Below are 26,602 nucleotides of genomic sequence, written 5' to 3'. Positions count from 1 at the left end.
CTTACTCTTGGACAGTAATTAGTAATTTTTTTGTTTGTTGCATTGACGCATTGTGTCTTCTAACTGTCCAAGAATATGATCCAAAGTAGTGAGATGACCAAGGAGCAATTGAAATTTGAATGTTTACAAAGAGAGATGAAAATGGACAAACTTAAGGGTGTGCAATGTGTAGGCCCACTGAGTGTACATTCTGAACCTTGTTTGAAGTCACTAGGTCACATGACCAAGGAGCTATTGAAATAAAAAAAATGTAAATAAATAATTTAAAATACTGCGAGATGTAATTCGACAGAAAAGTGTGTGCAATGTGTGTCTATGCCATTGGGCTAGCTACAACCAGTTTTGAACGTTTTGAGAGTAATGGTTAAAGAGCTATTGAAATTTGAAAAATGTGATTTGTTACTATGTTGACGGTCCCCAACTGCTGTTGGTGGACGTAAGGAAAACTACAGGCGAATATTCGTTGAATATCCAACCTGAAACTGTCGTTACCTCGGTGTATACCTCGGTGTAGACTCCTTGCCGTTCCTCAAATTATAACGTGTTAGTTGCTTACTGGACCCTGGCAATCGGTGAAATGTTAATTAGCTAATGAACCAACCACTTTCTGTCAACTAATGTTTTCCCTCTACAGTATGTGGTTCATTTTGAGGATGAGATAATTAGGTGAAAATGAGGCGTTGCATGTTAAACAAGTTGATTCAGGGATCAAGTGTAGCTGCCAGGAGCTGGGCCTGGCTTAAGCTATATGCCACTATTGAGATGAAAGGAACATCACACACTTTCCCTCTTTCTCACTTTTGTTGGCACATTGTAGAACCTATGTCCACAGGCAGAAAGTGTACAGTGTAATAATGTGCAGTGAGCACAAAGATATTTTTGTTGTGTTGATCTTAACAGTAATGTGTGTGAGGGGGATTATACTTTTTTTTTACTCAGTGAACGTTATGTTTGCACACATGTAGACTTGGGCACTTGATCAATGTCAACTATAGTGGCCACTATAATAGAGCAAAAATAGAATGCCTGTTTGTTTCATTTATTTCTACTTTAAGATGTTTTTTTCCCCTCCAAGTGCAATATTTATGTGTGGTCACAAGCGTTCTATTATAAAGGTTTTCATGGCTAATTGCAAATTAGTGTATTGTTTTTTTTTTCAAGACCTAAGTGTCATTTGCAGTAGGTCTAGGCAACGAAGAACATTGGATTGCTTTCTTTACATTTTTTTTTTTAGCTGTGAGTTAGGTTCACATTAACCACTTTTTATTTTACACACAGAGACTGATCATGTAGATCATATTCTTTGTTGTCTAATTAGTTAAAACATGCATTTCCCCCAAGAAGGGATTTCTTTTTGCATGTTTCAGTGCAAAAAACATAGTGTCACCTTTTGGGCCCTCAGCATTTTGTATCCCTGAAATTGTTTAATATTATAATTATTTACAAATCGCAAGAGATGGAGAGCGATTGAAGGAGGGTAGACTGAAAAAGGGTTTATAGGAAGCAGAAAGGTTTGTGTATTTGTTGGTGTGTATGTGCATGCACGTATGTGTGTAGGCTAAAGTATCATCCTGCTTGGCAGTGCAGGATAGCCTCGTGTTTGGTATTCAGCGGGGCACCTCGCTCCAGAGACATGTTGACAAGGAGTTTCAAGCAACTGCTGCTTAAAAACAAAACACAGGAAGTTGCCTGGCCAGGCATCCACTCACTGGCTGTAGGTAGAGCAGGGGTAGCAGAAAAAGAATAGAGGGAGTGGGGTAGCGAGTGAAGAGAGTGTGACACACCAAGCAGCCTGCAATGTAACCCCACTGTGTGAATAGAATACAATACACAGAATTGGTCTGAGATACGATCGACCAGTTATTACTAGTCTGCTCTGGCAGCTGACTTCGATGATTTGGTACATTTGCATATAAAAGGGATTCTTGTTAATTGAATGTCTTGATTAGATTCATGTAATTCAAGGTTTAGAATTGAAATACAGTAACACACCCTCCTATACAACTACAACAACCAACAGTATCCAACACACTTCCAAAACTACTACTGTGCCCTTTTTCTGAATGATGATGAATTTGCCATTAACCATGATTCCCTAGTTACCAGGTAGAAACTCACATTCAGTTCCAACTGATGAAAGCTAAATGGTCAGTAGCTGTTATTTAAATTGAACCTTTATTTAACTAGGCAAGTCAGTTAAGAACAAATTCTTATTTACAATGATGGCCTACCGGGGAACTGTTAAGGGGCAGAACGACAGATTTTTACCTTGTCAGCTCGGGGATTCTATCCAGAAACCTTTTGGTTACTGGCCCAACGCTCTAACCACTAGGCTACCTGCCGTTATCATCAGGTCCCATCAGTTTCTGGTCCATACACAAATTTTATACCCATTTCCTTTGGCCTTTTTGTACCAGTCCTGAAACTGTGTTCCTGACACGCGCGCACACACATAAACAAACACTGCATTATAAAGGAACTACCACAGTTTTCTCTAGCCCGGGGGTGGTAATTTTTATGTCACCACTGAAGGTATTTGACATTCCCTTCTCTCGTCCATTGTTATTCCTCTCTCATTTGTGAACCATATCTTAATGACATTATGTAATGTCACCATTTCCTGACAACCAGGAAGGGGTGTGTGTGTGCTGCAAGTAAATTGTGTGTTGATGGAAGACCTGACCCTGTTCATTTTGACCGATTCAAACTGTGACTTTATCTGTGACTTTATCACATCATAAACTTCATAAAAGGATAGAGATATACTATCATATTATCTCTATTGGCTGTTATCCTGGCCTGACCATTACCTTTTAACTGCTTTTGCTCTCTTGACTTTGCAGTATGGAGACTATGACCCCAATGTCCACAAACTAGGCTTTCTGGCTCAAGAGGAACTCTTACCAAAGAGGGTGAGTGACTGCCATTAGTCTTTTAGCTGCAATACATAAGCACCATCGTAGTAACCTTGTAGTTTTAATTTCTGCCAGAAATGGTAAGGACATTATCAATGACGGTAATAACGTTTTCCTTGGATTTCCTGGAACACATGTACAAAACACGTTTCTGTTATTGTACTGCATATATTTTGCATAAACGTTTGAGTGATTGTTGTGACTACCTATCCTCTGTTTTTTAGGTGATCAACCTTTACCAAATGACAGCAGAGATGTGGGAGGAGAGAATCACTTCTTGTTATGCTGAGCATAGAGGGAGGACAAGGTAAGGCTGCAATGTCATATACCTGTCTAGGAATAAAGGGTCTGTCTTCACTGATTCTCTATGACAGTTTCCAGTGCTTAGGAGTTTTTTCCTCCCTTGCTTAGAATTAGGCTCATGTACTCGGGCTAACACCAAAGGCAGACATGAAAATGCACTTGTGGATCTACCCTCTTGCTTGTATTTGCCAGCCACATCAAAAGAACATCAGATAAAAGTGAAACGAGTGTCAACGTTGTGTTTTTTGTCAAAGTATGCAAATGTTGTTTCTTGCTGGAGATGACCCAGAAGAAGAGTCAGGTCTGACAACCTAGAAGGACAAAAAAGCTAATTAATTAACTTTCATCATGACATTACAATGTAACTCGCTGTTTGAAGTTGCAGCAGAATATGTTTATCTGCCTAAACCACATAGTGTGACTTCAAGTGCATTCAGGGAATTACTCTCTACGTTAGTGTGAAACCCCCTGCTGATGTTGAATCAGGTGTGCTTGTACGGGGCTACAGTAAAAATGTGTACTGTTAGGGGTACTGGAGTTGGGAACCACTGCTGTATTACACGTGATGATGCATGAGTTAGAAAGAGGTCTCTCTCTCATTGACACATGATGTTCTGATCTCGTCTTCTCTTCTCCTGACACAGGGAAGATGCTGAGATGGAGTACTTAAAAATAGCTCAGGACCTGGAGATGTACGGCATCAATTACTTTCCCATCAGGGTGAGCCTGAACCTTTTCTGCTTGTTTCCAATCAAAGAGAGAGGTGTTAAGCCCATACAATATGCCCATAGAAACGTTAGAAGTGTTAAGCTCATGGAAAGTTATGATCAACATCATCCTGGCTGATGCATCCATCAGTAAGCCAATAAAAAGCTATTATCCTCAAATGAAGAAATAAGATGAAAGTTGAATCCTATATTCATTTGTACTTCAGGAGGTTGTAGTATAAAATATCTGGATCCTAATATAGTGGGATTGATTTAAGCTTTATAAAAGTAATCTCAGCACCGAGAACCAAATCTAAGTCTGTCATGAGTGACTAATATGAAACGTGACCATGGTTTACTGCAGTATTACTACTTCATCATGATGTTCTTTAAAGGGATAATCCACCCCAAACAGTGTTAAATTACACTTTGGGGGAAAAAATGTGGGGATGTTTAATTTTGTCATTATAACAAGGTTGGTAGCAACATGTGGAAATCTGTTGGAGCTCAAGTCTACTACAAAACCCACAATGCAATGCTCTATTTGGGCTTGCTAGCTAGCTAGCAAATGTAGTTACACACAATAATACCAGTCAATAGCAGTATATGAAGTACACTGAACAAAAATATAACTATAAATGTCATGAGTAAAAATAAGAGCCAGAAATTTTAAAATGTGTCTTACATTTTTTTGCACACATTTGTTTACATCCCAGTTAGTGAGCATTTCTCCCTTGTCAAGATAATCCATCCATCTGACAGGTGTGGCATATCAAGAAGCTGATTAAACATGATCTTTACACAGGTGCACCTTGTGCTGGGGACAACAAAACACCACTCTGAAATGTGCATTTTGTCACACACATGTTGCCACAGATGTCTCAAGTTCTGAGGGAACGTGCAATTGGCATGCTGACTGCAGGAATGTCCACCAGAGCCGTTGCCAGCGACTTAATGTGAATTTCTCTACCGTAAGCCACCTCCAATGTCGTTTTTAGAGAATTACATCCAACCTGTCTCACAATCGCATACCACATGTAACCATACCAGCCCAGGACCTCCACATCCGGTTTCTTCACCTGCCGAAATGTCTGAAAGCAGCCACTTGATTCAACTGTGGGTTTGCACAACTGAAGAATGTCTGCACAAACTGTCAGAAACCGTCTCAGGGAAGCTTATCTACGTGCTTGTAGTCACCAAGATCTTGACCTGACAATAGAGATACCATGATGAAATTACTGAGGCCTATTGTCGTGCCATTCATCCACCGCCATCACCTCATGTTTCAGCATGATAACGCATGGCACCATGTTGTGAGGATCTGTACACAATTTCTGAGAGCTGAAAATGTCTCAGTTCTTCCATGGCCTGCATACTCACCAGACATGTCACTCATTGAGCATGTTTGGATCGATGCGTACGACAGTGTGTTCCAGTTCCTGCCAATATCCAGCAACTTCGCAGCCATTGAAGAGGAATGGGACAACAATCCACAGGCCACAATCAACAGCCTGATCAACTCTGTGAAGGAGATGCATGATGCAAATGGTAGTCACACCAGATTCTGATTTGTTTTCTGATCCACGCCCCTACTTATTTTTTTTAAGGTATGTGACCAACAGATCAATCAATCAAATGTATTTATAAAGACCTTTTTACATCAGCCAATGTCAGAAAGTGCTATACAGAAACCCAGCATATTTGTGTTCCCATTCATGTGAAATCCATAGATTAGGGCCTCATGAATTTATTTCAATTGACTGATTTCCTTATATGAACTGTAACTCAGTAAAATCTTTGAAATTGTTGTATTTTCAATTTTTTTTTCAGTGTAGAAACGTAACATGCAAACAATTTCAAAGATTTTACTGAAACACGGGACCAACACTTTACATGTTGCATTTATATTTTTGTTCAGTGTTGCAAGCTAGCTATAAAATCGCTTAAACAAACTGCACTATCAATTTAGGAGTCTATCAGAGTTCAACTTGCAGTTTGCTCTGACCAGAGCGATTGCAGTATGTTGCTATGGCGAGAGGGGCCCTTTCCCACGTTTCCCACAGACACACAGGGTGCATTGCTAGATGGTGCATTGCTAGATGGTGTCAAATGTAAATGGTACTTGAAGGAGAAACTAAGTGGAATAAATGCATACACTGTTTAGATTGAGCACATCTAAGCAAAATATATACTTTGTCATATGACGATAAACTGATGGATGTGTTCCAGACAGGTATGATTTGATTTGGCGATCTTTTGTATTTTACCCACTAATAGTACATAGGCTTTCATCAAATTGACAGGAGTATCATCATTTTTATTTCTGGGGGTCGATTATCCCATTTAATATGGAATCAATTTCTCTCTTGAAGTGAGATAATATAGCCTACTGTAGTGGTTTGCTAATATGGGTGATTGTTAATGGGACAATTTGATGTCTACAACCGTAGTAGTAGTTGCAGTAGTAGTAGTTTATAATTTAAAAAAATGATTATCCTTTAAACTTATTAGGGTTTTCCCCGACAAAAAAAAAATCTTGGTCGACTAAAAGTCGTCAGCTTAAAGTTTACCGTTTGATGAAATAAGATAAATGCCTTGAGGGTGCCAGAGATCTAGATAACCAAAGGAAAAAACCTTAACTTGACTTAACTATTCTCCTGAAGTTGCCGGTAATAGGCTACTCATGTGGAATGCCAATTTATGTGGAATGCCAATTTATCTTGCCATTTCTACCGATTGCGTGCCAATTGTGGTTTTCATATGCACATTTTCATGAAACAGTTTAATTTAAAGTAACGTCTTTATATCTATCATTGTCATGTGGTTAATTAAAATTATATATAAATAAACTATACAAACCTACAAAGTAAATTCTATTGCCTTTGCCAACTATGTAAAAATAGCCTACATAAAGCCAACAAATAAAACCATTGCAACCTACAGGTTATTATTCAACATTGACAGGAGTGCTCCAAACAAAAGACAATGACTAAATTGAGAACTCATCAATCAAATGTATTTAAAGCCCTCTTTACATGAGCTGATGTCACAAAGTGCTGTACAGAAACCCAGCCTAAAACCCCAAACAATGCAGATGTTGAAGCACGGTGGCTAGGAAAAACTCCCTAGTAAGGCAGGGAAGAAACCTAGAGAGGAACCAGGCTCTGAGGGGTGGCCAGTCCTCTTCTGGCTGTGCTGGGTGGAGATCAAATCAAATTATTTAACTAGGCAAGTCAGTTAAGAACAAATTCTTATTTTCAATCACAGCCTAGGAACAGTGCCTGCCTTGTTCAGGGGTAGAACGACAGATTTGTCAACTCGGGGATTTGATCTTGCAACCTTTTGGTTACAAGTCCAAATCTCTAACCACTAGGCTACCCTGCTGCCCCAATTTACAATGAGTAATGTAGGGTATGTAAACATTATATAAAGTGGCATTGTTTAAAGTGGCTAGTGATACATTTATTACATCAATTTTTCCATTATTAAAGTGGCTAGAGTTGAGTCAGTATGTTGGCAGCAGCCACTGAATGTTAGTGATGGCTGTTTAACAGTCTGATGGCCTTGAGATAGAAGCTGTTTTTCAGTCCCTTGGACCCCGCTTTGATGCACCTGTACTGACCTCGCCTTCTGGATGATAGCAGGGTGAACAGGCAGTGGCTCGGGTGGTTGTTGTCCTTGATGATCTTTTTGGCCTTCCTGTGACATCGGGTGCTGTAGGTGTCCTGGAGGGCAGGTAGTTTGCCTCCGGTGATGCGTTGCGCAGACCTCACTACCATCTGGAGAGCCTTATGGTTGTGGGCGGAGCAGTTGCCGTACCAGTCGGTGATACAGCCCGACAGGATGCTCTCAATTGTGCATCTGTAAAAGTTTGTGTGTTTTTGGTGACCGAATTTCTTCAGCCTTGAAGAGGCGCTGCTGCGCCTTCTTCACCACGCTGTCTGTGTGCGTGGACCATTTCAGTTTGTCTGTGATGTGTACGCCGAGGAACTTAACTTTCCACCTTCTCCACTACTGTCCCGTCGATGTGGATTGGGGGCTGCTCTCTCTGCTGTTTCCTGAAGTCCACGATCATCTCCTTTGTTTTGTTGACATTGAGTGTGAGGTTATTTTCCTGACACCACACTCCGAGGGCCCTCACCTCCTCCTTGTAGGCCGCCTCGTCGTTGTTGGTAATCAAGCCTACCACTGTAGTGTCGTCTGCAAACTTGATGATTGAGTTGGAGGCGTGCATGGCCACGCAGTCGTGGGTGAACAGGAAGTACAGGAGAGGGCTGAGAACACACCCTTGTGGGGCCCGTGTTGAGGATCAACAGGGTGGAGATGTTGTTACCTACCCTCACCACCTGGGGGCGGCCCGTCAGGAAGTCCAGGATCCAGTTGCACAGGGCGGGGTCGAGACCCAGGGTCTAGTGGCACTGTATTGTCCTCAAAGCGAGCAAAGATATTGTTTAGTCTGTCTGGGAGCAAGACATCGTGGTCCGCGATGGGGCTGGTTTTTCTTTTGTAGTCAGTGATTGACTGTAGACTGTGCCACATACCTCTCGTGTCTGAGCCGTTCAATTGCGACTCTACTTTGTCTCTATACTGACGCATAGCTTGTTTGATTGCCTTGTGGAGGGATTAGCTACACTGTTTATATTCGGTCATGTTTCTGGTCACCTTGCCCTGATTAAAAGCAGTGGTTCGCGCTTTCAGTTTTGCGTGAATGCTGCCATCAATCCACGGTTTCTGATTGGGGAAGGTTTTAATAGACGCTGTGGGTACAACATCACCGATGCACTTGCTAATATACTCGCTCACCGAATCAGCGTATTCAGCCATGTTGTTGATCGACGCTATCCGGAAAATATCCCAGTCCACATGATCGAAGTAATCTTGAAGTGTGGAATCGATTGGTCAGACCAGCTTTGAACAGACCTGAGCGCGGGTGCTTCCTGTTTTAGTTTTGTCTAAAGGCTGGGAGCAACAAAATGGAGTCGTGGTCAGCTTTTCCGAAAGGAGTGCGGGGGTGGGCCTTATATGCGTCGCGGAAGGTAGAATTACAATGATCCATTTTTTTGCCAGCCCGGGTAGAGCAATCGATATGCTGATAGAATTTCGGGAGCCTTGTTTTCAGATTGTCCTTGTAAATATCCCCAGCTACAATAAATGCAGCCTCAGGATGTGTGGTTTCCAGTTTACATTGAGTCGAATTAAGTTCTTTCGGGGCCGTCGATGTGTCTGCTTGGGGAGGAATATACACGACTGTGATTATGATCGAAGAGAATTCCCTTGGTAGATAATGAGGTCGGCATTTGATTGTGAGGAATAACAGTACATGGCCAAGATGTTCAAAAGTTCATAGATAACCAGCATGGTTGGATAATAATAATCAGTGGTTGTAGAGGGTGCAACCTCAGGAGTAAATGTCAGTTGGCTTTTCATAGCCGATCATTCAGAGTTAGAGACAGCAGGTGCGGTAGAGAGACTGTCGAAAACAGCAGGTCCGGGACAAGGTAGCATGTCATGTGAACAGGTCAGGGTTTCATAGCCGCAGGCAGAACAGTTGAAACTGGAGCAGCAGCACAACCAAGTGAACTGGGGACAACAAGGAGTCATCAGGCCAGGTAGTCCTGAGGACCTGGTCCCTCAGGTCCTCTGAGAAAAAGAGAGAGGGAGCATACTTAAATTCACACAGGACACCGGATAAGACAGGATAAATACTCCAGATATAACAGACTGACCCTAGCCCCCGACACAAATTATTGCAGCATAAATACTGGGGGCTGACCGGAGGGGTCGAGAAACTGTGGCCCCATCTGACAATACCCCCGGACAGGGCCAAACAGGCAGGATATAACCCCACCCACTTTGCCAAAGCACAACCCCACACCACTAAAGGGATATCTTCAACCACCAACATACTACACTACAAATCGGAAGGATAGGTAGGAGAACGTCCATGTGTAGAGGCTAGCACTGGAGTAATATGATCAGATTTTTTTGGTGCTAGTCAAGATTCTAGCAGCAGTGTTTAGCACCAACTGAAGTTTATTTAGTGCTTTATCCGGGTAGCCGGAAAGTAGAACATTGCAGTAGTCTAACCTAGAAGTGACAAAAACATGGATTATTTTTTCTGCATAACTTTTGGACAAAGTTCCTGATTTTTGCAATGTTACGTAGATGCGGAAAAGCTGTCCTTGAAACAGTCTTGATATGTTCATCAAAAGAGAGATTAGGGTCCAGAGTAACGCAGAGGTCCTTCAGTTTTATTTGAGACGAATGTACAACCATCAAGATTGTCAGATCCAACAGAAGATCTTTGTTTCTTAGTATCTCTGTTTTGTCCGAGTTTAAAAGTAAAACATTTACCGCCATCCACTTTCTTATGTCTGGAACACAGGCTTCCAGGGAGGGGAAATTTTGGGGCTTCACCTTGTTTCATCGAAATGTACAGCTGTGTATCGTCCGCATGGCAGTGAAAGTTAACATTATGTTTCCGAATGACATCACCAAGAGGTAAAATATATAGTGAAAACAATAGTGGTCCTTAAACGGAACCTTGAGGAACACTTGACATTTACAGTTGATTTGTCAGAGGACATACCATCCAGAGACAAACACATCTTTCTGATCGATAAGATCTAAACCAGGCCAGAATTTGTCCGTGTGGACCAGTTTGGGTTTCCAATCTCTACGTAAGAATGTGGTGATTAATGGTATCAAAAGCAGCACTAAGGTCTAGGAGCATGAGGACAGATGCAGAGCCTTGGTCTGACACAATTTAAAGGTAATTTACCACCTTCACGTGTGCAGTCTCACTGCTATTTTTATATACATTGTTTGTCTTCAGGAAGTCAGTGAGTTGACATGCAACAGCTTTTTCTTTACATTTCAGAGGAATGGGAGATTCGATATGGGCCGATTTAGTTTTTTAGTGAGTTTGGTACACATCCGGTGTATATGGAGCCGTTTATTATGTTTGACATAGGAGGGCCAAGCACAGGAAGCAGCTCGTTCAGTAGTTTAGTTGGAATAGGGTCCAGTATGCAGCTTGAAGGTTTAGAGGCCATGATTATTTTCATCAATGTGTCAAGGGATATAGTACTAAAAAACTTGAGTGTCTCCCTTGATTCTAGGTCCTGGCAATGTTGTGCAGGCTCAGGACAACTGAGCTTTGGAGAAATACGAGAATTTAAGAGGAGTCCGTAATCATGATCTTTTCGTCAAAGAAGTTCACAAATTTATCACAGCTAAAGTGAAAGCCATCCTCTCTCGGGGAATGCTGCTTTTCTGCTAGTTTTGCGACAGTATCAAAAATACATTTAGGTTCTTATTCTCCTCAATTAAGTTGGAAAAATAGGATGATCAAGCAGCATAAATGGAATGAAATAAGCTTGTTTCTCAGAAGTTTAGCATAGGTTGTGCACTCTGCAAACAATGTGTCCATTCTGACAATGATAACGGGAAGTCTGGAATAATATTGAATGCATTAACAGAAATGACTGTAACCATAGTAACAAACATTGTTGATTAGGAATTAACGGTAAATGTACTACTGGGAATTGATATACACTAACAATCAAACGCAATTAACACAATGAAGTTATGAAACAATTTATGTGCACAAATTGGCAGGAGAGAGCGCATTTTGGAGTAAGAAGGGCATTGTGCATCTGAGTGCATGGTCAATCCAACGTCTGCATTGGCCATGGAGCATTTATGGTGATATGGCCTCAGCAGAAGTCAGGGCATTCGTACTTCTTGCGCTTCGTTGAGCAGTGCAGAGCTGTTGTCAAGGAAGTGAGTTTGACATGATTGGTTGACGGTAGAAACACAATGTGGAGCTATACAGAGTTGTTACAAAATTTGGGAGTCTCGTGGCGATGCGGTACGGAGTTCGATTTGGCTTCTCGAGACTCTGCAATTGCGTCACACCCTCCATATGGAGACAAATTTTCGGATCAAGCCTAAATCGGCTTTTAGTCTAGGCCTCCACAATGGATTAGTTCACTGAGATGGGCACAAATAAATACACACATATAGTGTGTTGAGCAGTAACACAATCTCGGTCGACTAACAGACTAACGATCAAACAATCGACCAGTCGACTAATTGGGGTCAGCCCTAAACACATCATTCTATTTATCGTTATTGCATCAATATATTGCAATCTGGATTTTTTTCCATATTGCCCAGCTCTATAATGAATTGAGCTGCCAGCAGTGGAGGCTCCTGAGGGGAGGACAGCTCATAATAATAGCTGGAACGGAGCGATTGGAATGGCATCAAACACATGGTAACCCTGTGTTTGATGCATTTGATACCGTTCTACTCCAGTCATTACCACAAGCTCTTTCTCCCGAATTATGGTGCCACCAACCTCCTGTGGTTGCCAGGCTGTGCCACTGCCACTACTGCCTGTCGGATAGATAGACACGAGTGTAGAACAGTCAACAAAGAAAGTAGAGCAGTCAACAAAGAGCACTACTTTGTAACGCCGCTGGTATTTATTAGCGTAAAGGAGAGTAATGAATTGTCTGTCAGAAAGACAAACACACTAGAGAAGTCTGGTAATCTCACAGCTACTGAGGGCTTTGTTCCTCTTGTCATTCACCACCCACAACTTCCTGGAAAATAGTGGAAAGTGTTACTAAGTCACTGATTTGGACTATCCTGGTTAAATAAATTACATGGAATTAAATGTTTTTTATTAGGGTCATTGTAAGTAATTTGTTCTTAACTGACTTGCCTAGTTAAATAAAAGGATACATAAAAATAGGGTGTGTGGGTAACTTTCTTTGTTTCATCCTCGCTTTCTTCATTCGTCACTCTGTTCTTTTATTTCCCCCAGAACAAGAAGGGAACAGATCTCCTGCTGGGAGTGGATGCCTTGGGTCTACATATCTACGATCCAGACAACAAGTTAACCCCCAAATGTTCCTTCCCCTGGAATGAGATTCGCAACATCTCCTACAGCGACAGAGAGGTACTGGACCGTTACTCCTACAGCCTCTGAAATTGGACCAGGATTGGGATCAGTTCCATTTCAATCCAGTCACCTCAGGAATTAAACAGAAATTCTAATTTAATGTAGTTTACTTTCTGAGTTGACTGAATTTAAATGAAATTGACCCCAAGTCTGTTTTTACAGTTTGTGTAACTTCTTACTTTGAGGTTTTAATGTGTCTTGTCGTCTTTCTGATTAAGTTTGCCATAAAGCCTCTGGACAAGAAAACAGATGTGTTCAAGTTCAACTCCTCCAAGTTGAAGGTTAACAAGTTGGTGAGTATAGTGATGACAACAAAACATGCTTTTTTGCAAGATTCTTGCTTTTAAAGGCCCAGTGCTTGATTTCCTGTCTTTTCTACATTGCATGTACAAAACTCTTTCCATGACATAGCTTTCACCTGGCCAGTCTATCCCTTATTGATGTCACATGTTTTTAATTTTTTTTTTTTAATTTTACCTTTATTTAACCAGGCAAGTCAGTTAAGAACAAATTCTTATTTTCAATGACGGCCTGGGAACAGTGGGTTAACTGCCTGTTCAAGGGCAGAACGACAGATTTGTACCTTGTCAGCTCGGGGTTTGAACTCGCAACCTTCCGGTTACTAGTCCAACGCTCTAACCACTAGGCTACCCTGCCACCCCATCAATCAGTGTAGATGAAGGGGAGTATTTTTAAGCCTTGAGACATGGATTGTGTATTTGTGCCATTGAGGGTGATTTGGCAAGCCAAAATATTTAAGTGCTTTTGAACAGGGTATGGTAGTAGGTGTGATCCAGCCAACTTGATATCCAGCCAACTTGTGGGAGGCGTTGGAGTCAATATGGGCCAGCATCCCTGTTAAACGCTTATGACACCTTGTAGAGTCCATGCCCTGATGAATTGAGGCTGTTCTGAGGGCAAAAGGCAGGGTGCAACTCAATATTAGGAAGGTGTTCATAATGCTTTGTACACTCAGTTTATATTTTCACACTATAAGGGTTGGAATAATACTATGACATTCTGAAAATGTTGATACTGCCCTTTTAGTGTAAGAGCTGTTTGAAAAGACGGCCTGAAATATCAGCCTGTTTTGTTGGGATTTAGCTTTGGCCTGCCTGGTGACCTCAAATTAGTTAATAGACCAATACGAAAGAGTTCCCAACCTCTCTGCCAATAACAGACAGTATTCAGTTTCCCCATCCCCACCCATGCCACTCTCTTGCTTGAGAAATGTATTTTTGCTAAGAAGTATTTAAAAGATTTATTTTATTTTTTTATTCAAAACAATCACAGTAAGGTACTTTGTTGTTACCCAGAAATGATTTGATATTGAGATGAAAATGGCTGCATTGGACCTTGAAGTGTACTTAAACTCACCTATTTGTTCCTCTCTAGATCCTGCAGCTGTGCATGGGGAACCATGACCTGTTCTTGCGGAGGAGGAGGGTGGACTCTCTAGAGGTGCAACAGATGAAGGCCCAGGCCCGAGAGGAGAGGGCCAGGAAACGGGTATGAGCAATGGAGGCTGAGTCGTTGGAAGAGACATGGTGGTTTACCACCCCTACGGTCTCTGTGCTCCTCTTTCTGCCCTTACAGCTGCAGCTTTTGTCCTCCTTGTTCCTCATTACCTTTGTCCTCTGTCTCTTTGTGATCCTGACTATGTCCCTCTCGGTCAAACCAGTATCCTGCTCACGCCCCCGCCTCTCTCTGTCTGTGTCTAGGTGGAGAGGCAGCGGTTAGAGAGGGAGAAGCACCTGAGAGAGGTGGCAGAGAGAGCCAGGGACGATCTGGAAAGGAGACTGATACAGCTACAGGATGAAGCCCACATGGCCAATGACGCTCTGGTAAGAACAGTGGGGTGTTCCTTTTTTTTTAAACCTAGTGGGGTGTTCCAAGACCCAGACACATCTCATATATAAATAGATGTTTTACTTGGAAAGGGGATGGTTTACCCAGGAATTTTGGGTCCTGATGCTTAAAGATTGTTAGTCAAAATAATGTAGTTTTTGTAATCGTTCTGCTATGCCACAACATGTGGTTAATGATTTGTGTGTCTTACTCTCTTACCCTCCCTCCCTCCCTCCCTCCCTCCCTCCCTCCCTCCCTCCCTCCCTCCCTCCCTCCCTCCCTCCCTCCCTCCCTCCCTCCCTCCCTCCCTCCCTCCCTCCCTCCCTCCCTCCCTCCCTCTTACTGCTTTCAGATGAGACAGCAGGACCACATAGCTGCTTTATGAATGTTTGTGAACGGCATATGAAATGCTTATGAAGGCCTTGTCTCTTTCCATCCCTCTATGGGGAGACAGCAGACCAACTGAGGAGAAGGCTAAACTGCTTTACAAATGTTTATTAACTTCTATGAACATGTTATGTCTGTTTCTGTCCCCCTCTCTAGCTTCGTTCTGAGGAGACAGCAGATCTCCTGGCTGAGAAGGCCCAGATAGCTGAGGAGGAAGCGACGCTGCTGTCCCAGAAGGCTAGTGAGGCCGAGGCCGAAATGCAGCGTATCAAGGTGACAGCCATCCGCTCAGAGGAGGAGAGGAGAATGATGGAGCAGAAGATGCTGGAGGCGGAGATGATGGCCCTCAAGATGGCTGATGAGTCAGAGAGGAGGTGAGTCGAATGGATGGTCCCGTGTGCCTCAGTTGGTAGAGAATGGCCCTTGCAATGCCGGAGTTGTGGGTTCAATTCCCATGGGGGACCAGTATGAAAATGTATGCACTCACTACTCTAGCCAGACTTTTGTTGTAAAGTTAGATTAAGTTTAAATGTGAGTGTTTTGTTGTGATACGAGCAGGGCTTTCACTCTCATGGGTGCAAGGCATAGCCAGGGACCCCCCCTCCTGTGTAAAAATCTTATTCAGTATGGGCAATCGCTACCTGATTTACAGAGTATTGCTTTTTTGTTGTTGTAATACATTACCCTCTATTCTTGTGACCATTTTTTAAAAGTTAAATTTTTTTATTTTATTTTATTTCATCTTTATTTAACCAGGTAGGCAAGTTGAGAACAAGTTCTCATTTACAATTGCGACCTGGCCAAGATAAAGCAAAGCAGTTCGACACATACAACACAGAGTTACACATGGAGTAAAACAAACATACAGTCAATAATACAGTAGAAACAAGTCTATATACGATGTGAGCAAATGAGGTGAGATAAGGGAGGTAAAGGCAAAAAAAGCCATGGTGGCAAAGTAAATACAATATAACAAGTAAAACACTGGAATGGTAGATTTGCGGTGGAAGAATGTGCAAAGTAGAAATAAAAATAATGGGGTGCAAAGGAGCTAAATAAATAAATAAATTAAATACAGTAGGGAAAGAGGTAGTTGTTTGGGCTAAAATATAGGTGGGTTATGTACAGGTGCAGTAATCTGTGAGCTGCTCTGACAGTTGGTGCTTAAAGCTAGTGAGGGAGATAAGTGTTTCCAGTTTCAGAGATTTTTGTAGTTCATTCCAGTCATTGGCAGCAGAGAACTGGAAGGAGAGGCGGCCAAAGAAAGAATTGGTTTTGGGGGTGACTAGAGAGATATACCTGCTGGAGCGTGTGCTACAGGTGGGAGATGCTATGTTGACCAGCGAGCTGAGATAAGGGGGGACTTTACCTAGCAGGGTCTTGTAGATGACATGGAGCCATTGGGTTTGGCGACGAGTATGAAGCGAGGGCCAGCCAACGAGAGCGTACAGGTCGCAATGGTGGGTCTCGAGACTGGACTCGAGTACAACACTGCCTAACAGTAAATGAATTAATACTTTCTACATTCTATGGGGCATTATTAAAGTGTGCTACATTTATATTCATCATGAGTGGGTAGCTGGGCAAGCAGCCCAGAGGTTCCTCGAGGAAAGGTTAACTAGCAATGAGTTGCTCCGGAGGAGCTCTGCAGGAGTTTCACACGAGGCAAGTGCGCTGGCACTATAAAGGGGAGATCAGCTGCGCCAATACTCAAGGGCCGATAGGCTAATACGGCCATAGGCTAATACGGCCATAAATATCGTAACCCGACCGATTATTGGTCATCTAATTGGATCCCCAAAAATGAAAAGAAAAACAAAGTTGAACACATGCTTTCAATGTGGTGCTCAATGGTAAAACAGTTTAAAGTTTAGCCAGGCTTTTGTTGTGAAGTTAGATTAAGTTTAAATGTGAGTGTCTTGCTGTGATACGATCAGGGCTTTCAATCTCATGGGTGCAAGGCATAGCCAGGCCCCCCCCCCCTCCTGTGTAAAAATCTTATTCAGTATGGGCAATCGCTACCTGATTTACAGAGTATTGCTTTTTTTGTTGTAATACATTACCCTCTATTCTTGTGACCATTTTTTAAAAGTGATATGACATGTTTTTTGGGGGCCCTTTGCATTGGCTGCCATAGGTGCGGCGCACCCATTTAAGTTCCGCCCCTGGACACATGCACGCTATTGGTGCGTGGGCCAGATGTTTGTTCACCCAGACCCTCCCACAATTGCTAATAACCCATCCGTAACCTCCTGACTGCTGTATGTGATGAAGTTGTTGCCTAATTTAGATATGTTCCTGCTTATCATTTTGCTAGACTGTTAGCTAACTTGTCTATAATTAGATAAATGCAGCTTCTCTTCTGTCATTGTACACCAAGTCTACAAAACATTAAGAACACCTGCTCTTTCCATGAGACTGACCAGGTGAAAGCTATGGTCTCTTATTGATTTCACTTGTTAAATCCACTTCAAACAGTGTGGATGGATTTTTAAGCATTGAGACAATTGAGAAATGGATTGTGTGCCATTCAGAGTGTGTGTGGGCAAGACAAAAGATTTAAGTGACTTTGAACGGGCTATGGTAGTAGGTGCCAGGCGCAGCGGTTTGTGTGAAGAACCTCAACGCTGACGGGTATTCACACAACAGCTTCCCATATGTATCAAGAATGGTCCACCACCCAAAGAACATCTAACATGGGCCAGTATTCCTATGGAATGCTTTTGAGACCTTGTGGAGTCCATACCCTGACAAATTGAGGCTATTCTTAGGGAATAAGTGGAGTGCAACTCAATATTAAGAATGCATTCTTAATGTTTTGTACACTCAGTGTATGTTGCCCTAGAAGACTAAATAAACCGTTGCTCACCGGAAGGTAATAAATGATCAAATGTCAACTAGATTGAAGCATACATCGATAAAGTTCTGTCAGCTCTCCTTTCGCAGCGCAAAGACATTTAGGGACTGGGGAGAAAATGCAATAACCCAACAACAAAAAATATGGTAAAGATTTTCTGTGCAAAATGTCCAAATGGCATCAGTTGGACCGGTTATAAGTAAATAGAAAGCTGTGAAAACAACGTAACACGTTTCTGATTAGATTTCAGTTCAGTTTGGATGCATATTTGCGGCTCTCGAGTGGCGCAATGGTCTAAGGCACTGCATCTGTGCTAGAGGTGTCATTACAGACCCTGGTTCGATTCTAAGCTGTATCACAACCGGCTGTGATTGGGAGTCCCATAGGGCGGCGCACAATTTTTATTTTATTTTATTTCACCTTTATTTAACCAGGTAGGCAAGTTGAGAACAAGTTCTCATTTACAATTGCGACCTGGCCAAGATAAAGCAAAGCAGTTCGACATATACAACACAGAGTTACACATGGAGTAAAACAAACATACAGTCAATAATACAGTAGAAACAAGTCTATATACGATGTGAGCAAATGAGGTGAGATAAGGGAGGTAAAGGCAAAAAAAGTCCATGGTGGCAAAGTATATAGAATATAGCAAGTAAAACACTGGAATGGTAGATTTGCGGTGGAAGAATGTGCAAAGTAGAAATAAAAATAATGGGGTGCAAAGGAGCTAAATACATAAATAAATAAATAAAATAAAATAAATACAGTAGGGAAAGAGGTAGTTGTTTGGGCTAAATGATAGATGGGCTGTGTACAGGTGCAGTAATCTGTGAGCTGCTCTGACAGCTGGTGCTTAAAGCTAGTGAGGGAGATAAGTGTTTCCAGTTTCAGAGATTTTTGTAGTTTGTTCCAGCCATTGGCAGCAGAGAACTGGAAGGAGAGGCTGCCAAAGAAAGAATGGTGACCAGCGAGCTGAGATAAGGGGGGCCTTTACCTAGCAGGGTCTTGTAGATGGCATGGAGCCATTGGGTTTGGCGACGAGTATGAAGCAAGGGCCAGCCAACGAGAGCGTACAGGTCACAATGGTGGGTAGTATATGTGGCTTCGGTGACAAAACGGATTGCACTGTAATAGACTGCATCCAATTTGTTGAGTAGGGTATTGGAGGCTATTTTGTAAATGACATCACCGAAGTCGAGGATTGGTAGGATGGTCAGTTTTACAAGGGTATGTTTGGCAGCATGAGTGAAGGATGCTTTGTTGCGAAATAGGAAGCCAATTCTAGATTTAACTTTGGATTGGAGATGTTTGATGTGGGTCTGGAAGGAGAGTTTACAGTCTAACCAGACACCTAAGTATTTGTTATTGTCCACGTATTCTAAGTCAGAGCCGTCCAGAGTAGTGATGTTGGACAGGCGGGCAGGTGCAGGCAGCGATCGGGTTGAAGAGCATGCATTTAGTTTTACTTGTATTTAAGAGCAATTGGAGGCCACGGAAGGAGAGTTGTATGGCATTGAAGCTTGCCTGGAGGGTTGTTAACACAGTGTCCAAAGAAGGGCCAGAATTATACAAAATGGTGTCGTCTGCGTAGAGGTGGATCAGAGACTCATCAGCAGCAAGAGCGACATCATTGATGTATACAGAGAAGAGAGTCGGTCCAAGAATTGAACCCTGTGGCACCCCCATAGAGACTGCCAGAGGTCCGGACAACAGACCCTCCGATTTGACATACTGAACTCTATTAGAGAAGTAGTTGGTGAACAAGGCGAGGCAATCATTTGAGAAACCAAGGCTGTCGAGTCTGCCGATGAGGATGTGGTGATTGACAGAGTCGAAAGTCTCGGCCAGATCAACGAATACGGCTGCACAGTAATGTTTCTTATCGATGGCGGTTAAGATATCATTTAGGACCTTGAGCGTGGCTGAGGTGCACCCATGACCAGCTCTGAAACCAGATTGCATAGCAGAGAGGGTATGGTGAGATTCGAAATGGTCGGTAATCTGTTTGTTGACTTGGCTTTCGAAAACCTTAGAAAGGCAGGGTAGGATAGATATAGGTCTGTAGCAGTTTGGGTCAAGAGTGTGTCCCCCTTTGAAGAGGGGGATGACCGCAGCTGCTTTCCAATCTTTGGGAATCTCAGACGACACAAAAGAGAGGTTGAACAGTAATAGCGGTGGCAACAATTTCGGGCAGATAATTTTAGAAAGAAAGGGTCCAGATAGTCTATCCCGGCTGATTTGTAGGGGTCCAGATTTTGCAGCTCTTTCAGAACATCAGCTGACGGGATTTGGGAGAAGGAGAAATGGGGAAGGCTTGGGTGAGTTGCTGTGGGGGGTGCAGTGCTGTTGACCGGGGTAGGGGTAGCCAGGTCGAAAGCATGGCCAGCCGTAGAAAAATGCTTGTTGAAATTCTCAATTATAGTGGATTCATCAGTGGTGACAGTGTTTGCTATCTTCAGTGCAGTGGGCAGCTGGGAGGAGGTGTTCTTATTCTCCATGGACTTTACAGTGTCCCAGAACTTTTTTGAGTTTGTGTTGCAGGAAGCTAGCCTTTGCTTGAAAAAGCTAGCCTTGGCTTTTCTAACTGCCTGTGTATATTGGTTTCTAGCTTCCCTGAAAAGCTGCATATCACGGGGGCTGTTCGATGCTAATGCAGAATGCCATAGGATGTTTTTGTGTTGGTTAAGGGCAGTCAGGTCTGGGGTGAACCAAGGGCTATACAGTGCCTTGCGAAAGTATTCGGCCCCCTTTAACTTTGCAACCTTTTGCCACATTTCAGGCTTCTAACATAAATATATAAAACTGTATTTTTTTGTGAAGAATCAACAACAAGTGGGACACAATCATGAAGTGGAACGACATTTATTGGATATTTCAAACTTTTTTAACAAATCAAAAACTGAAAAATTGGGCGTGCAAAATTATTCAGCCCCCTTAAGTTAATACTTTGTAGCGCCACCTTTTGCTGCGATTACAGCTGTAAGTCGCTTGGGGTATGTCTCTATCAGTGTTGCACATCGAGAGACTGAATTTTTTTCCCATTCCTCCTTGTAAAACAGCTCGAGCTCAGTGAGGTTGGATGGAGAGCATTTGTGAACAGCAGTTTTCAGTTCTTTCCACAGATTCTCGATTGGATTCAGGTCTGGACTTTGACTTGGCCATTCTAACACCTGGATATGTTTATTTTTGAACCATTCCATTGTAGATTTTGCTTTATGTTTTGGATCATTGTCTTGTTGGAAGACAAATCTCCGTCCCAGTCTCAGGTCTTTTGCAGACTCCATCAGGTTTTCTTCCAGAATTGTCCTGTATTTGGCTCCATCCATCTTCCCATCAATTTTAACCATCTTCCCTGTCCCTGCTGAAGAAAAGCAGGCCCAAACCATGATGCTGCCACCACCATGTTTGACAGTGGGTATGGTGTGTTCAGGGTGATGAGCTGTGTTGCTTTTACGCCAAACATAACGTTTTGCATTGTTGCCAAAAAGATCAATTTTGCTTTCATCTGACCAGAGCACCTTCTTCCACATGTTTGGTGTGTCTCCCAGGTGGCTTGTGGCAAACTTTAAACAACACTTTTTATGGATATCTTTAAGAAATGGCTTTCTTCTTGCCACTCTTCCATAATGGCCAGATTTGTGCAATATACGACTGATTGTTGTCCTATGGACAGAGTCTCCCACCTCAGCTGTAGATCTCTGCAGTTCATCCAGAGTGATCATGGGCCTCTTGGCTGCATCTCTGATCAGTCTTCTCCTTGTATGAGCTGAAAGTTTAGAGGGACGGCCAGGTCTTGGTAGATTTGCAGTGGTCTGATACTCCTTCCATTTCAATATTATCACTTGCACAGTGCTCCTTGGGATGTTTAAAGCTTGGGAAATCTTTTTGTATCCAAATCCGGCTTTAAACTTCTTCACAACAGTATCTCGGACCTGCCTGGTGTGTTCCTTGTTCTTCATTACATTTACATTTACATTTACATTTAAGTCATTTAGCAGACGCTCTTATCCAGAGCGACTTACAAATTGGTGAATTCACCTTCTGACATCAGTGGAACAGCCACTTTACAATAGTACAATAGTGCATCTAAATAATTTAAGGGGGGGGTGAGAAGGATTGCTTTATCCTATCCTCATGATGCTCTCTGCGCTTTTAACGGACCTTTGAGACTATCACAGTGCAGGTGCATTTATACGAGACTTGATTACACACAGGTGGATTGTATTTATCATCATTAGTCATTTAGGTCAACATTGGATCATTCAGAGATCCTCACTGAACTTCTGGAGAGAGTTTGCTGCACTGAAAGTAAAGGGGCTGAATAATTTTGCGCGCCCAATTTTTCAGTTTTTGATTTGTTAAAAAAGTTTGAAATATCCAATAAATGTCGTTCCACTTCATGATTGTGTCCCACTTGTTGTTGATTCTTCACAAAAAAATACAGTTTTATATCTTTATGTTTGAAGCCTGAAATGTGGCAAAAGGTCGCAAAGTTCAAGGGGGCCGAATACTTTCGCAAGGCACTGTATCTGTTCCTGGTTCTACATTTCTTGAATGGGGCATGCTTATTTAAGATGGTTAGGAAGGAATTAAAAAAATAAAATAACCATAACTCTACTGACGGGATGAGATCAATATCCTTCCAGGTTACCCCGGCCAGGTCGATTAGAAGTGCCTGCTCGCTGAAGTGTTTCAGAGATTGACAGTGATGAGTGGAGGTCGTTTGACAGCTGACCCGTTACGGATGCAGGCAATGAGGCAGTGATCACTGAGATCTTGGTTGAAGACAGCAGAGGTGTATTTAGAGGGCAAGTTGGTTAGGATGATATATATGAGGGTGCCCGTGTTTACGGCTTTGGGGAGGTACCTGGTAGGTTCATTGATAATTTGTGTGAGATTGAGGGCATCAAGCTTAGATTGTAGGATGGCTGGGGTGTTAAACATGTTCCAGTTTAGGTCACCTAGCAGCACGAGCTCTGAAGGTAGATGGGGGCAATCAGTTCACATATGGTGTCCAGAGCACAGCTGGGGGCAGAGGGTGGTCTATAGCAGGCGGCAACGGTGAGAGACTTGTTTTTAGAGAGGTGGATTTTTAAAAGTAGAAGTTCAAATTGTTTGGGTACAGACCTGGATAGTAGGACAGAACTCTGCAGGCTATCTTTGCAGTAGATTGCAACACCGCCCCCTTTGGCAGTTCTATCTTGTCTGAAAATGTTGTAGTTAGGGATGAACATTTCAGAATTTTTGGTGGTCTTCCTAAGCCAGGATTCAGACACAGCTAGAACATCCGGGTTGGCAGAGTGTGCTAAAGCAGTGAATAAAACACACTTAGGGAGGAGGCTTCTAATGTTGACATGCATGAAACCAAGGCTATTACGGTTACAGAAGTCATCAAAAGAGAGCGCCTGGGGAATAGGAGTGGAGCTTGGCACTGCAGGGCCTGTATTCACCTCTACATCACCAGAGGAAAAGAGGAGGAGGAGTAGTAAAAGGGTACGGTTAAAAGCAATGAGAATTGGTCGTCTAGAATGTCTGGAACTGAGAGTAAAAGGAGGTTTCTGTTTCAATTAGCCCAGCGTCGTCCGGGTTAGGGTTTGGCCGGGGTAGGCCGCCATTGTAAATAAGAATTTGTTCTTAAATGACTTGCCTGTTTTTAAATAAAGGTTAAAAAAAATATCTGCAGATATTTTGTGCTTTAACGATGGCACCTCTTCAGACGGTACTTAACTCCGCATTCTCGCAAGATGCCGAAATAATAAATCATATTTCTCCGCTCCTGTTCCTGTGTCAATTCACATTGTGTATAATTTTACTGCAAGAAATGCTTTATTCTGCAGGAGTTAATATTAAGACTGTGACAGAAAAGTCCGTCATTGGCCGCAGGCAGCGTTTGGTACACTAACACACACACACTCATCGCCCCCTCCCTGCTCAGTTATCAGCTACGTTATAGCAATGTGGGTCGACACAGCGAAGTTAACTTCTATCTTAGTACATACATTACACACTTTATTCTTACCTCCAGTAACAGTTTGTTATAGTATAAACAATATGCAGACAAGCGTTCATGTTTTATTTAAGCAATGTTTATTGTACTTATTAATGTTATGATGAGCACGCTGTTTGTTTCTGTTCCTCTCTCTCCGTCTCTGTTTCCGGGTATGCTGAGATAAGGACCAGAGCTATGGCAATCGGGTTGGCTTTGTAGTGCCTGTCCCGAATGGCTCGTGTTGGAAGACACCGTGTCAGTAGTGATGGGATTTTGTAAATGTGTTATATTGTATCATGATAAACAGATTTCAAAGGTGCAATGTATATAGTTCATGATATGTTTAGCTGAGTGAAAAAAATGTAGTCTTGGATGTTGGTAATTGCTTAATTAATTAAAGTTTTTGGTATGTTCTGATGGGAGGAGTTTCCCCTACAAAAGTAGCCTCAGTTCAAAGGGAGGGCCATTTTGATTGAGCTGTTGTTGGGTCAGCATTGTTTTTAAGCTGTCCCATAACGTATATCTGCAATCGTTTTAATTTGATAGCGGTTCTATTTTTCAGTTTAACCTTCTGGCCTACTCTACACGACAAAGACGGAGTTTATTGACCTGCAGTTGGTTTCCAGATTTCAGTTTCCATTTAACCCGTCTGAACAGTATGCAACTGTTCCCTTGACGTGTAATAGGTGCCACGCCTACTCCTGCTCCCTCCTGGGCTTGATGTCGCCAGTCTACTACTAGTCCTGGCAACTAGTCCTGGCAACCCACATTGCATACCTGGCAATCATAGCTCACACCTGCTCCCCATCGTTAAGCACACCTGGGCTTCATCACCACCCTGATTACTCTCCATTCATATAGCCCTCACCAACCTCAGTCATCAGGCAGTATTAGTTCTGTTTTCATGTAACGCTTTATGTTCGTTATTATTAAACTCACCATCTGCTTCCTTACTCCCTGCGTCGTCATTACAAATAGGCCTATTTTGAAGTCCCCGTCTTGTGACTGTCAAATGTGTATAGCGTCTCACAAATTACACAACACTGCTATCATCCTCCTTTTCCACTTCACCAAATTTTCCCAAACTTTTCTCTCTCCCTTCTCTTTATTTTTAACTCTCCATTTCGCAGCTTTACTCTCATTAAATTAAACTCTGACGTTGTCCTTTTTGTCTCAGTGGATCGACTTAAACTTTCTGCCTGTTCTCAAAAGTGATTGGCGTGTAGGCTATTTGGTGCAGGTAAAGTTAGGCCCTGAAGCATAGACTTAAGCACTTATGCCAGATAGCCTTAAAATAATGAAAGAACCTCAGTGTAGCCTATAGATATAAATTGCACAAGAATGATTTATGGATTTTAAAAAATAGATTATCTTTATTCAACCCACCCGCCCTTCACCCACACAGTATTTCATGACCCTAAACCCATCCACCCCACGGGTACTGCGGGTTATGATTCAACCCGTGCATTACTATCATAAATACAGAGTAAATAGAATGTGTGTAATGAAGAAATGTTAATTGCATGGTTAAAAAAAGTGTACATGCAATGCCTCTATATAAATCGTCTATTTATTTCAGCCTCTTGCTGACCCCCTCCCTCCCCCTCTCCCTCCCTGCCTCCTTTCAGGGCAATGGAGGCTGACCAGCTGAAGCAGGACTTGCAGGAAGCCAGGGACTCTGAAAGGAGGGCCAAACACAAGCTGCTAGAGATCACCAGCAAGTCTACCTACTCGGTAACAGCCTGGATACACACAGTCACACATGTTTGTGCACTCGCGCGCACACACACACACATTCACAAAAATGTGATTGCATAAGGGCAGGCAACACACATCCTCCTACACAAGAACAGCTCTTACACTCAGAAATCCATCCACGGAAGGATGCAACCCACACACACCCGCTTACACAACAGCCAACATACACTTACAAACCCGCCTACACATCAACCCAGCTACACAAGTCTACTCTCTCCCACACATATACATATATATATATATATATATATATATACAGTGCCTTGCGAAAGTATTCGGCCCCCTTGAACTTTGCGACCTTTTGCCACATTTCAGGCTTCAAACATAAAGATATAAAACTGTATTTTTTTTTGTGAAGAATCAACAACAAGTGGGACACAATCATGAAGTGGAACGACATTTATTGGATATTTCAAACTTTTTTAACAAATCAAAAACCGAAAAATTGGGCGTGCAAAATTATTCAGCCCCCTTAAGTTAATACTTTATTGCGCCACCTTTTGCTGCGATTACAGCTGTAAGTCGCTTGGGGTATGTCTCTGTCAGTTTTGCACATCGAGAGACTGAATTGTTTTCCCATTCCTCCTTGCAAAACAGCTCGAGCTCAGTGAGGTTGGATGGAGAGCATTTGTGAACAGCAGTTTTCAGTTCTTTCCACAGATTCTCGATTGGATTCAGGTCTGGACTTTGACTTGGCCATTCTAACACCTGGATATGTTTATTTTTGAACCATTCCATTGTAGATTTTGCTTTATGTTTTGGATCATTGTCTTGTTGGAAGACAAATCTCCGTCCCAGTCTCAGGTCTTTTGCAGACTCCATCAGGTTTTCTTCCAGAATGGTCCTGTATTTGGCTCCATC

General features: G+C 42.5%; 1 protein-coding gene across 2 annotated transcripts in view; it reads left to right on the top strand.

Annotated features, from left to right (window-relative positions):
- Positions 1-26,602, top strand: part of nf2a (NF2, moesin-ezrin-radixin like (MERLIN) tumor suppressor a) — a 61,669-nt gene that overhangs the window by 14,695 nt on the left and 20,372 nt on the right. For both annotated transcript variants that reach the window (XM_064972857.1, XM_064972849.1), the window contains exons 5-13: positions 2,844-2,912; positions 3,140-3,222; positions 3,863-3,938; positions 12,762-12,896; positions 13,118-13,192; positions 14,295-14,408; positions 14,621-14,743; positions 15,291-15,508; positions 25,612-25,717. In XM_064972857.1, coding sequence (XP_064828929.1) covers positions 2,844-2,912; positions 3,140-3,222; positions 3,863-3,938; positions 12,762-12,896; positions 13,118-13,192; positions 14,295-14,408; positions 14,621-14,743; positions 15,291-15,508; positions 25,612-25,717 — 999 coding nt within the window. The remainder of the gene's footprint in view (positions 1-2,843; positions 2,913-3,139; positions 3,223-3,862; positions 3,939-12,761; positions 12,897-13,117; positions 13,193-14,294; positions 14,409-14,620; positions 14,744-15,290; positions 15,509-25,611; positions 25,718-26,602) is intronic.

The sequence above is a fragment of the Oncorhynchus masou genome, chromosome 1, assembly GCF_036934945.1.
Source record: "Oncorhynchus masou masou isolate Uvic2021 chromosome 1, UVic_Omas_1.1, whole genome shotgun sequence".
Classification (NCBI taxonomy): Eukaryota; Metazoa; Chordata; class Actinopteri; order Salmoniformes; family Salmonidae; genus Oncorhynchus; species Oncorhynchus masou.
Note: the sequence above shows the minus strand (reverse complement) of the source record. Positions and strands in the feature narration are given on the sequence as shown.